General features: G+C 51.4%; 1 protein-coding gene across 2 annotated transcripts in view; it reads left to right on the top strand.

The window, feature by feature from the left end:
• The window catches only part of ADCY3 (adenylate cyclase 3), a 110355-nt gene that overhangs the window by 74424 nt on the left and 20531 nt on the right, over positions 1 to 15400 (top strand). For both annotated transcript variants that reach the window (XM_075923299.1, XM_075923298.1), the window contains 4 exons: positions 4137 to 4267; positions 8092 to 8203; positions 11066 to 11193; positions 15059 to 15217. In XM_075923299.1, coding sequence (XP_075779414.1) covers positions 4137 to 4267; positions 8092 to 8203; positions 11066 to 11193; positions 15059 to 15217 — 530 coding nt within the window. The remainder of the gene's footprint in view (positions 1 to 4136; positions 4268 to 8091; positions 8204 to 11065; positions 11194 to 15058; positions 15218 to 15400) is intronic.

Here is a 15400-nt window from a genome sequence, read left to right as displayed (position 1 = left end):
GGGCTTGGTCCAGGGAGGTTGTGTGGTGTAGTGGCTAGGTCAGTGGGAACCAGGAAATATGGGTTGTATTCCTAGCTCAGCCACTGGCCCATTGTAGGGTGTCAAGCAAGTTGCTTCCATTCCCCAATCAGTCTTAAGTGGGGTCATCTAGCACTCAGGTCCTAGTCTCCTGCTGGGGGGGACTGGGACAGACCTCAGGTCCAAGCCATCTGTTCCTGCAGAGAGGATGCAGTTCAATCCATAGACCCCAGTCAGAAGCTCTGGCTAGTGTAGTGGGGAGACATTAGCAAGAGTGAGAGACCCAGGTATACAATGTCGTGTGGCAGCTCAAAGCCCGAAACACTGAGTACGCAAGCCCTAGTTCTGTACACCCAGTGTAGACGTACCCTAAGGGTATGTCTACACTACAGCACTAATTCGAACTAAGCTAATTTGAATTAGTACATCTAGACTTAAAAACTAGTTCAAATTAGCATTTTGCTAATTCGAACTAGCATGTCCACATTGAGTGGACCCTGAACCGACCCTGAACCGAGGTTAAGGCTGGCCAGAAGCAGTGCCGGCAGGGCATGAGGTTAGGACTTAGAGCATGGAGCTGTTGTCTCAGGCTAGCCGAGGGCTGTGCTTAAAGGGACCCGACCCCCACCCCAGACAGACAGTTCTCAGGGGTTCCCCACTCGCTTGTCTAACTCGATGAGGGACAGCAAAGCAGTCCTGTCTTGGAGTGCCCTGAGTGCCCACACTCGGCACATCACAGCACTCGGCCATCAGCCCGGCTGCACTTGCTGCAGGCTGCCATCCGGGGGGGTCAATCAGGGGGCTGTCAGGATCCAGGAGACCCTGAAGGAGAGCTTCCACCCTGAGGAGCCCGCAGAGCCACCCCAGTCCTCCCCATTGGGGGCTCGTGCCCCATTCCTCCCTCACCTCCTTCCACTTACCCCTCCCTAGCCCCCCTTCCTGATGTAAGAAATAAAGGACACGTGTGTTCAAAAATAGAAACTCTCTTTATTTAACCAAACTGGGGAGGGGGGATTAACCTGTGGGAAGACTGGGAAAAGAAGGTGGGAGAGGGTAAGAGAGAGGGTGGGAGAGGGGAGGGGAAAACCTGGGAGGAGGGAGCTGGAAGGGGGATATCTAAAAGGGTGTCACAAGGAGGAAGGAGAAAATGTGTTCCTCTTGGTTTCTGAGGACAGGACAAGGAGTAATGGGCTTAAAGTGCAGCAGGGGAGGTTTAGATTGGACATTAGGAAAAAATTCCTAACTGTCAGGGTGGTCAAATATTGGAATAAATTGCCAAGGGAGGTGGTGGAATCTCCCTCTCTGGAGATTTTTAAGAACAGGTTAGATAGACATCTGTCAGGGATGGTGTAGACGGAGCTTGGTCCTGCCTTGAGGGCAGGGGGCTGGACTCGATGACCTCTTGAGGTCCCTTCCAGTCCTATTATTCTATGATTCTATGAATCCAGGGGAAGATGGAGGAGGGGAAGTATAAAACGATGGTATTCCCACACCTTCAGTACTGTGTACAGATGTGATCTCCTCACCCCAGAAAAGATATTTTGGCCTTGGAAAGGGTTCCGAAAAGGGCAACTAAAATGATCAGGGGTTTGGAACAGGTCCCATATGAGGAGAGGCTAAAGAGACTGGGACTTTTCAGTTTGGAAAAGAGGAGACTGAGGGGGGAAATGATAGAGGTCTATAAACTCATGAGTGGGGTGGAGAGGGTGCATAAAGAAAAGTTCTTCATTAGTTCCCATAATAGAAGGACTAGAGGACACCAAATGAAATGAATGGGTAGCAGGCTTCAAACTAATAACAGAAAGTTCTTCTTCACAAAGCAAATAGTGAACCTGTGGAACTCCTTGCCGCATGAGACTGTGAAGGCTAGAACTAGAACAGAGTTTAAAGAGAAGTTAGATAAAGTCATGGAGGTTGGGTCCATGGAGTGGTATTAGCCAGGGGGTAGGAACGGTGTCCTTGGCCTCTGTTTGTGGAAGGCTGGAGATGGATGGCACGAGACAAATGGCTTGGTCATTATCTTCGGTCCATCCCCTCCGGGGTAGCTGGTGTTGGCCGTTGTTGGCAGACAGGCTACTGGGCTAGATGGACCTTTGGTCTGACCCAGTACGGCCGTTCTTATGTTCTAAGCTCAGGGGTCAGTGTCGGGAGTCTCACTGGTCCACCTTGATTTTCATGCAAACCTGCTCCTGGGTTCGCATGTGGCCTTTGGTGGCCAGGCTGGCAGCTATTCTGCCCTAGACGGCCACGTTCCTGTGCCTAGTGCGGAGGTCGTGGACATTGGAGGCCTCCCCCAAACCTGGATGAGGTCCACAATCTCTGCACTAGACCAGGCAGGCGCCCGCCTCTTGCAGCCCTGAGCAGGCTCCTGGGAGCCGCCAACCTGGTCCCGGGAAGAGGGGGAGGGCTGGGTGGCAGCGGGTAGCTGGCTTGAGCCGTGCCAGGTGCAGGGTCTGCTGGCTGGGTGCTGGCAGGGTTGCACCTGGCATGGGCACCGTAGCCAGCCTGTGCCCCTTTAAGGGCTCCGGGGCTGGGAGGGGGGCAGAAGAATTTCCCTGGTTGTGCCCAGAGTGGCCACCAGGGCAAGCTGGGGAGGGCTAGCCTCCCACTAGTTCGAATTAAGTGGCTACACAGCCCTTAATTCGAACTATTTAATTCGAACTAGGCGTTAGTCCTCGTAGAATGAGGTTTACCTAGTTTGAATTAAGCGCTCCGCTAGTTTGCATGTGTAGCGCCTATTAAAGTTAATTCGAACTAACGGCTGTTATCCAATTTGTCTAAGGATATGTCTAGACTACATAGTTTTTGTAGTCAGAACTGTTCTGTGTCTAGGGAACGCGTTTGCTTTTACGCTTTTTTTGCAGAAGAGCAAGACATATCCTTAGACAAATTGGAGGATTGAGCCAAAAGAAATCTGATGAGGTTCAACAAGGGCAAGTGCAGAGTCCTGCACTTGGGACGGAAGAATCCCAAGCGTTGTTACAGGCTGGGGACTGACTGGCTAAGTAGCAGTTCAGCAGAAAAAGACCTAATGGCATATTAGGGTGCATTAGGAGGAGCATTTCCCGCAGATCTAGAGAAGTTGTTATTCCCCTTTATTCGGCACTGATGAGGCTACATCTGGAGTATTGTGTCCAGTTCTGAGCCCCCCACTATAGAAAGGATGTGGAAGCATTGGAGAGGGTCCAGCGGTGGGCATCCAAAATGATGAGGGGGCTGGAGCACATGACCTATGCAGAGAGGCTGAGGGATTTGGGCTTATTTAGTCTGCAGAAGAGAAGTGTGAAGGGGGATTTGATAGCAGCCTTCAGGATAACTTCCTGAAGGGAGGTTCCAAAGAGGATGGAGAGAGGCTGTTCTCAGTAGTGACGGATGGCAGATCCAGGAGCAATGGTCTCAAGTTGCAGAGGGGGAGGTCTAGGTTGGATATTAGGAAAAACTATTTCACTAGGAAGGTGGTGGAATTTCCATCCATAGAGTTTTTTAAGTTCCAGTTTGACAGGAACTGGGCTGATTTAGTTGGGGCTGGTCCTGCTTTGAGCAGGGGGCTGGACTTGATGACTCCTGAGGTCTCTTCCAGCCCTAGGATTCGGTGGCTGTGTCTACATTGGCACCCTTTTCCGGAAAAGGGATGCTAATGAGACCAGTCGGAATTGCAAATGCCCTGGGGATTTAAATTTTCCCCGCGGCATTTGCATGAACATGGCTGTTGCTTTTTTCCGGCTCGGGGCTTTGCCGGAGAAAAGCACCAGTCTAGACAGGGATCTTGCGGAAAATAAAGCCTTTTCCAGAAGATCCCTTATTCCTACTTGAAATCAAGAATAAGGGATCTTCCAGAAAAGGGTTTATTTTCCGCAAGATCCCTGTCTAGACTGGCGCTTTTCTCCGGCAAAGCCCCGAGCCGGAAAAAAGCAACAGCCATGTTCATGCAAATGCCGCGGGGAAAATTTAAATCCCCGGGGCATTTGCAATTCCGACTGGTCTCATTAGCATCCCTTTTCCGGAAAAGGGTGCCAATGTAGACACAGCCAGCGAGTCTATGATTCTATGCGTGTGTTGACTTAGCTTTGGTCTGCCCTGAGCTCTGGTTTATCCACTTTCTCTTCTCGCCACTTCAGGAACGGCTGATGCTTTCCATCCTGCCCAAGCACGTGGCAGATGAGATGCTAAAGGACATGAAAAAGGACCCAAGCCAGAAAGAGATGCAGCAATTTAACACCATGTACATGTATCGCCATGAGAACGTCAGGTAAAGGACATGCCTTGCTCCACGGTGGAGGGTTGTTGAGCTCCATGTGATATATGACGTCTATGGCAGTCACCTTGTCTGAACTCAGTTCAGTGATGAATAATGCACATTGGAAGGAATAAAATGAATGAGCTGGGTGCATTTCGGGGGGTTAAATTAATTGTAACCAGGAAGGGGGAAAAACCTGAGCTGTATAAAGTCCGGTGCTCAGTCTCACGAAGCACACAAGATGTTTGGCTGCACGACGAATGAGATGAACAAGAAGACTGAGGCGATTTTAATGCCATTCTGTATATCAGTGGAGTATGCTCCCATGCTGCACTAGGGATGTTAAATTGTGTTTAATCAGCTAATCAAGTAACTGATGGAATTTCCATCGACTACTCAATTAGGTGATGAGAGTGGAAACTGCTGAACCGCAGCAGAGTTAGCTCATGCTCCGGGAGCTAACCCCACTGCAGCTCTGTCTTTTAAATGTAATAAGAGCCATCAGGCTCTTAGTACATTTAAAAGGCAGAGGTGCAGCGGGGGGGACCACTCGCAAGCCGAGAATCAGCTGTCCTGGCTGATGCCTGGTTCCAGACGCTGCGCCTCTGCTTTTTAAATGTATTAAAAGCCACCATTTAAAATGTATTAAGAGCTGCCATTTAAAAAGCAGAGGCACAGCGTTTAGGACCGGGTGCAAGCTGGGACAGCCAAGCCATGCCTCTGCTTCCTCTGTCCCCCTCCAGAGACGGTGCTAGGATCCTGCCCTCCCTCTTGCTGCCTCTCTCTGATAGAGGCAGCAAGCTTGGGGAGGGGAGGAGTGACTTGTCGAGTCACTACTCAACTATATGCTTATCAGGTAGTTGACTAGCTTGACTAGTTGCTTACATACCTATCCTGCACTGTGTCTGGTTCTGGTCACTCTGTCTGCCAACAGACAAAGCAGAAACGGGGAATTCAGAGATGGGCAACGAGGGTAATTAAAAGCCTGGGCAGTCATCTGTATGCAGAATGGGGGGAAAGATTTGGGTGTTGTGCTTGGGAGAGATAAGGAAGGAAGGATACAACAGCAGTATGCTGGAGGTTGATGGCTGGTCTTTCCAACCCAGAAAGTACTGATACCATCATACCCTGAGTCTGGATCAGGCCCTTACTCTCAAGGCTTACCACTCAAGAGAGAGAGAGCTTAGAGTCACTGTGAACAGTTCTCTGAGAACATCCATTCAGTGTGCAGCGGCAGTCAAAAAAAAACCAAACAGATGTTAGGAATCACTTACAAAGGGATAGAGAATAAGACAGCGAATATCTTATTGCCTCTATATATATATCCATGGTACGCCCACATCTGAAACACTGCGTACAGATGCGGTCGCCTTATCTCAAAAAAAATATCTTGGTATTGGAAAAAGTTTAGTAAAGGGCAATAAAAATGATGACGGGTATGGAAAGGCTGCCATATGAGGAAAGATTAATAAGACTGGGACTTTTCAGTTTAGATAAGAAATGAGTAAGGTGGAATATGATAGAGGTCTATAAAATCATGAGAGCTGTGGAAAAAGTGAGTAAAGAAACGTTATTTTCATCTTCCCATAACACAAGAACCAGACTCACCAATGAAATGAATAGGTTTAAAACAAACCAAAGGGAGTATTTCTTCACACAATGCACAGTCACCCTGTGGAACTCCTTGCCAGAGGATTTTGTGAAGTCCAAGACAATAACAGGGTTCAAAAAAGAGCTAGATAAATCCATGAAGGACAGGTCCATCAATGGCTATTAGCCAGGATGGGCAGGAATGGTGTCGCTAGCCTCTGTGTGTCAGACGCTGGGAATGGGCGACGGGGTAAATCACATGATGACTCCCTGTTCATTCCTTCTGGGGCACCTGACATTGGCCACAGTCGGAAGAAAAGATACTGGGCTAGATGGGCCTTTGGTCTGACCCAGTGCGGCTGTTCTTACGGCTCCATTTATCAGTGGGACCAGCAATTTTCAGCAAAAAAACAACAACCGAACCAGGTCCTTTTTCTTGTCCTGGCAGCTTTGTCCGAGTCTCACTCCTCCAGGCAGCCCTGCCCCAGTTCTCCTAGAAGCTCTCCACCTAGAAGTGTCCCTACTCCAGCACCTGACATCCAAGCCAGCCTGCTGCCTGCAGCTTTCTCCCTCACCTGAGCTCTGTCAGCTTTATGGGAATCAAGTGTTTACCAGGCAGTCACTTAGACCTTGCCTCAGAACAGGGCTGGCTGGACTCAATCAGTGTTCCCTGCATGCTGTGTGCTTGAGCAGCCACCCCAGAGGGATTCAAATGCTGCCCAGCTGATTAGCATTAGCACGTGTTTCTACTGGTGGTGCACATCCACACATGCCTCAGTGCACAGAATAAAATTTATTCCGTGCACAAATGGAAAAAAATTGAGTGAACATTGGACCCAGACTCCCTGGCCTTTAAAGGGGCAGCCCACAGTGTTCCGTACATGAAATAATGAATGGGGTAGAGTTGGTATATGTGGTACTCAGTCATACTGCACGTACAAAGGGGTATTCAGTGAACTTGAAAGGCAGCCAGCTCAATGCTGATAAAGGGAACTAGCTGTCCTGACTCCTAAGCAACATATAATTAACCGGTGGAGCTTGCTGCTGCAAGGTATCACTGAGAACACAAGCTTAGTAGGATTCTGAAACCCCAGATAGTTGAGGATAATAAGAAATTTGTCAAATGAAAAAAAATACATGAGCAGGTATGTAAATCCTCATGCTTCAGGGCATGGATCAACAGCCCAGTGACAGGGGTCAGGAATAAACCTCCCCCTGAAAAGGTAATTCCATTATCATCCCCTATGGGGTTTCCTGCACCTTCCTCTGTGCAGGACAGTGTCAGAGAGAGGATAATGGGCTAGATGGACCCCGTCTGATCCAGCAGTGCAGTTCTTATGCTCCTGGGAGAGCCCCAAGATTCCTCGGCACTGGGTGGGATATTTCACTGCAAGAATGTCCTGCAGAATGAACTGCCTGGTCTGGAGCATCTCTGTCACCTCTGGTTCTGTCTTTCTCTGCATTCTTCCGAGTGGCCCCTGCAGCCTGGCCATCTGAATGGTGCTGCCGCTGACCCAATTTACACCAGGTTGGCCAGACTCCCCGGCCATGTCTACACTAGGTGATTATTCCGAATTTACTACGTTCAGCTTCTGGGCTCCTGATTTTACAAATTCGAAGTTCCGTGTCCTCACTCTGAGGAAGAGCCGAGTGTCGTCCGAGGTAGCGTGTCCACATTCACGGAGCCTGCCTCAGACTCAGAGCCCCAAGAAGCCATCTGGGGAGGTGCGGGAGGCCTCCCAGGGGCCAATTAGTTCGAATTAGTGGCACCGGAGCATCTACACTAACGTTACTTTGGACGTACAAGTTCAGGAATAGCATTACTAGAGTTCGAATTCCGCGGCCCCTTTCCAGAATAATGGGCTGCATAGTGTGGACGCATCGCTTACTAAATTGACCTGGGGGGCTAATTTTGGACTAAGATCCTAGTGTAGACCAGGCCCCTAGCTGGATGGCTATGGCAGGAGTGGGGCAGTCTCTGCATTGTTCCTCAGTGGAGGCCGGCTCTGGATAAACGTCTCTGGATCATTGTCACCACTGGAACAATTTACCAAGGGTCACGGGGGATTCCCCTTTGCGGTCAATTTGTGAATCATGGCTGATGTTTTTCTAACAGATCTGCTCTAGGAATTATCTGGGGGAAGTTCTCTGGCCTGTGCCCTACAGGAGGTCAGGTGAGATGACCACTGTGGTCCCTGCTGTGAACCAGCTCATGTTTTCTGGCTCGTGTTCTCTTCTTTTCCCAGCATCCTCTTTGCCGACATAGTCGGCTTCACCCAGCTGTCGTCCTCCTGCAGCGCCCAGGAGCTGGTGAAGCTGCTGAACGAGCTCTTTGCCCGCTTTGACAAGCTGGCAGCGGTACGTACGCCCATGCAGCGCCGGTCGGGCTGGACGCTCTGGGTCACAGCAGGCTCTGGAGAGCCCGGGAGGCGCGGTACCTCGCAGGGAGTCAGAGCTTCTCCGCCGCCCGAGTCTCCCCGGGCTTGGCAGGGTCTGGGAATGCTGTGTCAGCAGAGCAAGCAGGCTTTGCCCCTTGCCCATGGGAGGAGCTCCTGTTGTTGAGCTCCTGAGGGGATCCGCCCAACCTTGCGCCGAGCGGGGCTCACCAAGATGTGAGGCTTAGGCCTTTTACCTCCTGCTCAACAACTTGGCTGGGAGTGACCCTTGCGGCCACAGGATGGCTGCTGGCTGGCTTACGTGTAGCGAGTTGAGTGAGTCTCAGCCTAGTACCCGGTGGCGAGGGGTTCGGGAAGCAAAAGCTGCCACCGTTCTGGAAACCCTTAGCCCCCCCCCCCCCCCCGGTGGCAGCTTCTGTGTAATGGCCAAGGTGAGCTGAGCTCTGAACTCGGCTCTGACTCCTCCCGGGCGAGGGGGAGGCCCGCTGAGTGGAAGGACCCAGCAGCTGCCTGTGTGTTGCCAGTTTGCGGGATAAGTAAGGGGGGCCCCGAGCTATCACTGCAGCTCTGCGACCTCGGACAGGTTCTGCCTGTGGAGGGCAGGCCCCAAAGTGAGTGTAAGGAGCAGCCCTGCACTGCCTGTTAGAGTGTCCGGTATTGTCCTGGACAGTCTGGTATTTGTGGCTTCTGTCTGGTAAAAAAAACCCAAAATGCCTGACATGTAAAATGTCCAGTATTTTCTGTTTTTCTCTGCCAGAAGTCCAGTTGGGACATTCCTCCCCTGCCATGTCTGGTGGGGGCAGGGGGAGCGGGGAGATTTAAAGCCGCAATGACTTTTTTTTTTTTTTGCGGTGTTCCCCCCTCCCCCTATGTTCGGTATTTTTTGTGAAAGTATCTGGCAACCCTACTGCCTGCCCAGCAAAGAAGTTACCCTCAGTAACGCCATGAACACTGCAAAAAGGGGCCTCAAAGTGGGTGCAAAAGGCATCCCCTCCCCGTTGCAGAGCTGGTGTAAGGTCACTTCAGCCCTAGCATGTCAGAGTTGTGTCCAGAGCATGGCTGTTCTCTTTTCTCTGCAGACCAGGGAAACTAACTGTCAGCCTGAAGGCTGCTCTAAGTTACACTGGGGCAGGGTTCGTCATGGCCTCAGAAGTGTAGAGGCAGCTAAAAGCTATCACAGCCCTTCCTTCCCTTTTCCCCCGAGTGTAACTGAGGATCTAGCTCTGTTTTTCCCCCAGCAGTACTGAGCTGTGCCCTGCTGCCGGGAGCACAGCCTGCTGCCCCCATCCTCCAGGGTGGGAGGGGAATGGAAAATGAGTTTATTTCTGCATGGCCTGCGGAGGAGAGTCCTTGGACTCAGGTCAGGTCCGCGCCTGCGTCTGCATGGGAAAGTGCTGTGGGTGTGAAGCATGCCAAGCAGCCCAGCGGAGCGAGGAGAAAGGGGAAGCGACGTTATCCATAAAGGGAGAGACAGTTTCATTATCTGACAAACCCCACCGTAAACTCAGAGTCAGTTACGGGAAGGGGGGAAGGGGCACATGAGAGAGACAGAGGAGGAGGGAGGGCTGGCGGGGTCAGTCACAGAGGATGAGGAACAGGGAGGGATGAGAGCAACACTGAAAGAGGCAGCGGGGATGAGAGAGGGCGACATGGGTGAGAGAAAACCCAAAGAGCCAGTTTCACCCTTCCCATTGCGAATCCAGACTGGAGCTTGGAGCAGAAGCTCGCCGGCCGATGTGCTGCATGTTGCTCAGAGCACGACCGCTCGTCGGCCCAGCCCTGCCGCAGGGAGCCAGGGGAATCCGTAACACGCTAATGTCAGTCCCCTTGACCTGGTGCTGAGCTGACTCGGGTCAGAGCAATGCAGCCTGGGGCAGGTCAGTGCCTTTCCCAAAGGGCGGAGAAGGGCAGGCCATGACCCATCTGCTGACAAGGCAGGAGAGCAGGATTGCCAACCCCAGAGGTTCGTAGATCAGGAGCCGGGCTCACCAGAAATCATGAGAATGGCTTTAAACTCACACGATTGCGCACACAGAAGAGATTTGGTGTTTCTTTTATTCACCGTCTGCTTTTTGAGTCTGTAGGATTCCCTGGGGTCCCATTTCCAAAGCTTTCTCCAAAGCCATGAGAGCTAGAAACTGGCTTTTTCTGTAAGAAGGAAAGGCTTAAACAATCACACAGGCACCTGACTCCAGGAGCGGGGGCTTTAAGGAGAGCAGTAATTATGAGACTCATGACAAAATCAGGAGCATCGGCAGCACTGGGATAGTCGTGGAGCAGAGCTGGACGGCTGGGCAGACAGGACGGGGCTGGGCTGTTCCCTTCAGGGAGGAGATGAAAGGAATTGGACGTAGGTGAGCGGTGAGAGCCTGGCTTTAGAGGCAGCCTGGAAGGAGGTACAGAGAAGGGATGGGGTGGGGAGAGGGGTCAGGGTGCTGTCAGACCCTAGGGCTGGCAGAGCATAGAAGGGGACAGCACAGAGATGTAGGCCGAGACTGCATTACAGAGAGCTCTCACCCTAGCAGGTGGGCTCACAGACATTATCTGAGCCCTCTGCAGCGAGCCAGGCGTGTGGTGGGGGTTTACTCCTTCCCCTGAGATGCTAGGTATTGATCACTGCCGGAGGCAGGGTACCACACTGCGTGGGCCGGGATCCAGCACAGCAAGTCCTGTCGCCAGCTGCCCCTTTTCTGCTACCTGACCTTTGGCAGGACCAACAGCAGCCGAGCCAACCTGCCGTGTGGCTCTCCTGCCCGGGTGGGTAGGAGCCTCTCTCCCAGCCATTACCACGTGGAAGGTCACATGTGCTTTCCCCTCCTCTCAGAAATACCACCAGCTGCGCATCAAGATCCTTGGAGACTGCTACTACTGTATCTGTGGGCTGCCGGACTACCGCGAGGACCATGCGGTCTGCTCCATCCTGATGGGCCTGGCCATGGTGGAAGCCATATCGTAAGTGCCTCTCCCTTCCTCCCTGGCTCTTCCTTCTCCGAATAGATTAAACACGTCTCGGGCCCCGCCACGCTGCTGGGAACGAGCCGCACTTACGTGGCTTCTTCAGTCTGTTCTGTGTTCCCCCCCCATCCCGCCTCTTCCCTTCCCAGGCCAGTGCTGCCTGTGAGGGATGCTGACGACCTTTTGTGGAGTAAATGTGTCTCCACTTGACATTTTAGCGATGACACGTTTATAGGTGGGGGGGGGGGGGTGGAGAGGCGGGAGCCGGTGCTCGCAGGGAGCCAGCTTTTAAGCCGGCTCCCCGTGAGCACTAGCTCCCGCCTGCCCCCACTGCCTCTGATAGAGAGGCGGCAGCTACGTGTGGGGAGCTGGCTTGAAAGCCAGCTTCCTGCCTGTCCCGTCTGTCCCTGCGCGGCTACCTCGCTATCAGAGGCAGCAGCGTGGAGGAGGGGTGCAGGCATCTCTGTGAGAGCCGGTCCTACCTCTGTGGGGAGCGGCACTGGAGTCACGTGCTGGTTCCCACCTGTTCCCCAGCGCTGCTGCCTCTGTGTGGGAGGTAGCAGTGCGGGGGAGGGGGGAGCAGGTGGCTTGGTGGGAGCCGGTACGAGGAGGGAGCCAGCTTGAAAGCCAGTGGGACAGGGTGTGGTCACAGGAAACCCCTTGGGGGTGCCACTGCCACTCGCCTTCCCGCTCTCGGGGGCTTCTCACTGCCCTGGGCCTGCCCCACTCGTCTCCCCCTGCCGAGGCCCTGAGCTGAGATCCCTGTCCCCCTGAGAAGCAGTAAAGGCACTAAACCACTGCAGGTCTGACGGGAGTGCAGTTTAGGGCCCAGCTTCCTGGGATAGGATCAAACCCCAAAGAGTTAGGTGAGCCCCCTTTAACAGTGAAAGGGGGAATGTTCACACTTGTTGCTCCCCCAGGTAACAATTATTGACACTGGGTGTGATAGAAAATGAAAGTGATTTTATTAAGTACAAGCAGCAGGATTTAAGTGGTAAGAAGTGAGAACAGGCAGAGCAAAGCAGGTTACAAATCAAAAGAAACAGAAACGCTTGGCTAATTCTCCACTGAAACCTCAGTGCAAACTCTTCAAACTCACCCTAAAGCCTCTTTTTCCAGCTGGCCCTCCAAACCAGGGATGTCTCTCCACTCTGGGGTCTTGGACTCCTTTCTTCAGGTGCAGCCCAGCCAAAAGACAAAAACTCCTACCTTCCTTGTAGAATAGTGATAGAAATGTAGCCGTGTTAGTCTCCTACCTTCCTGTTCTTTTTAGAGTTCCCTTATCCTCTGGGGAGTCACTTGGCCACTCCCTACCAGCCACTGCTAAGCCTTAAGGTCTTTGTATTGGACTTCCCAGACACTGAGGCCTCACTTGATGACTTTTATTCACACATTTAAAAATCAGGAAGTATTCCCCACTCCATATGTCTAATTTTAAGCACAAAAATGATACGCACATTAAAATAAGATAAACAGAACCAGCGCATCATGACATGAAGATTGGTAGGTTACATGAACTAATTCGCTCAGAGCACCTTAGAGTTTTGTATATTAATATCCATGGTGGGAGGGGGTCCATCAAAGCCAGCTTTCCACCCGTACCAGCTCCCGCCTGCCTCCCTCACCGCCCATGCTTCTGCCTCTCTATCAGAGGTAGCAGCGCTGAGGAGGGGGCAGACAGCTTTACAGGAGCTGGCATGAATGGGAAGCAGCCGCCTTTTGCTGCCTCTGCTAGAGAGGCAGCCAGGGGTGTCTGGTGTGTGTAGCAAAATGCAGGACAATGTAGCACTTTAAAGACTAACAAGATGGTTTATTAGATGATGAGCTTTCGTGGGCCAGACCCACTTCCTCAGATCAAATAGTGGAAGAAAGTAGTCACAACCATATATACCAAAGGATACAATTAAAAAAATGAACAAATATGAAAAGGACAAATCACATTGCAGAACAGGAGGGGGATGCAGGGGGGGAGAGAAGGAAGGAAGGTAAGTGTCTGTGAATTGATGATATTAGAGGTAGGGAGAGTGGGATGTTTGTGAGTTAATGGTATTAGAGGTGATAATTGGGGAAACTATCTTGGTAATGGGTGAGATAGTTCAAGTGTTTGTTGAGTCCTTTTTGGAAAGTGTCGAATTTTAACATGAATGACAGTTCAGAGGATTCCCTTTCAAGTGCTGATGTAAAAGGTCTTTGTAGCAGAATGCAGGTGATTAAGTCGTTGAGAGAGTGTCCTTTCTGGTTAAAATGGCAAGAAACTGTTTTTTCTTTGTGATCTTGTCTGATATCTGTTTTGTGGGCATTAATCCTTTGGCGAAGTGTCTGAGACGTTTGTCCAATGTACATAGCAGACGGACACTTTCGGCACATGATAGCATAGATTATATAGCATATATTATATATATGATGTGTGTAGTAGTTGTTAGTATTAACCAATAAGGCCAGGCAGTCATTTACACGACTACATGCTAACATCCCTACTGTCTATTATTGCTGCTCTGGTCCCAGTGTGCCTTTGGAAGTGCTGCTTGTGTGTGGTTAGATGTGAAGCCTTCATTTTGTGCCCGCAAAGTTTGTGGCATGTGATTTCCCGGCTTTGTGTTTTAAAGGACTGAAGAAGGAGAAGGGAAGGAGCAAGACTGAATTTAGTGTTGTGGGATTGTACAAGGGGGCAGCACCTTAGGGTTTGAATGTGAGTGTTCATGTCCACACAAAAACCCGCTGTAGCATACACAGAGCTGAGCTCATTATGAGATGGGGTTTTTAGGGAAAGAGATGGGATGTTCAAAGATGACTAGCAGAGGTAGGTGGGCAAAACCTTTAAAAACACTTGCCTAGGCACTTCAGGATTCCCGAAGCAGTAATTAGGACACTAGCCTTGGATTTGATAAACCGGAGTTTAATTCTCTGCTTTGACACAGCTGCTTTGTGAGGCACTTGGCCTTTCTGTGCCTCAGTTTCCCATCTGTGCAATGGGGTTAATAGCCTAGCCTTCCCTTACAAAGGTATTTGGAGGATAAATACACTGAAAATTGCTAAGTGTGCAGATAAAATGGTGAGGGGGCCAGGCACATACTTAAAGTGGAAAAGATTATATTTTTACCCCTCCCCTAGAACTGAAAAACATCTGAAGAGTTTTGCTCAAAATTCACCTTTAAGCTGAAAGCAGGGATGGAAAATTTCAGCCCCAAGGAGAGATTTATTGAACGCTCTGAACAAGTTAATTGTGGGAATTATAAGGAAAGCTGGCTTGCAACTTCAGCTGTAGGACTGAGGTGTCCTGGGGGCACATGGCCTATTGGTTAGAGTAGATAACTCCACGTCAGGAGTCCGGACTCTCCTGCTAACTCACTGCATTTCATTGGGGAAGTGCCTACCTGTAAAATGGGATTAATGACAGGTAACATGTTCAAAGGCATCTGAAGTAACTTGGGCTGTTCCTTTGATGCTCAAGTCGGGTGTTTTTTGACCGGGTTGCCAGATACGGGCCCCCTTGGGGAAGGTGGGTTGTGAGGGTTAGTTCATTAATGGGTGAGAGCCGTAGGCGAAAGGCATGCAGGAAGGACAGACTGTCGCTTTCATGCTGCAAAAGCACTACGGGCGTATTCGCAGCTGGCGCAAACTGGTGGAACTCATGGGATCTGGCCCCTTGCATGTCTGCGAATGAACACGCCAACCTGTCAGCAGTGGCCTCAGTCCAGAATAACTCTCGCATCTTCGGGGAGGCCTCTCCCAATTGGTTCTGGCCCAGGACCTCTGCATACTGCTGATGGATGAGGGCGTGAGGCTTAGCCGAGGAATTTACTGGCTGAGACGTGGATCTAAGGGACCTCTTTGTGTAACCCCTTCTCTCCCTCTCCCAAAGCTATGTGCGAGAGAAGACCAAAACAGACGTGGACATGCGTGTGGGGGTCCACAGCGGCACGGTGCTGGGGGGTGTGCTGGGCCAGAAGCGCTGGCAGTACGACGTGTGGTCCACAGACGTCACGGTGGCTAACAAGATGGAGGCTGGTGGCATCCCAGGGTGAGTAGCTCCCGTACGGTGGACTGTCCAGGCCAAGCCTTGGCAGGGGGGTGGGGAAGCCTGCGGTGGCTAGCTCAGTGATGGGCAACCTAGACCAGTGAGTGGCTCGCATGAGTGGCCTCCTTCATCTCAGTGGGCTGCAAGATCGTCAGAACCAAGACAGTCTCTCAGGGCAGGGCAGCT

Source organism: Pelodiscus sinensis, chromosome 3 (genome assembly GCF_049634645.1).
Source record: "Pelodiscus sinensis isolate JC-2024 chromosome 3, ASM4963464v1, whole genome shotgun sequence".
Lineage (NCBI taxonomy): Eukaryota > Metazoa > Chordata > Testudines > Trionychidae > Pelodiscus > Pelodiscus sinensis.
Note: the sequence above shows the minus strand (reverse complement) of the source record. Positions and strands in the feature narration are given on the sequence as shown.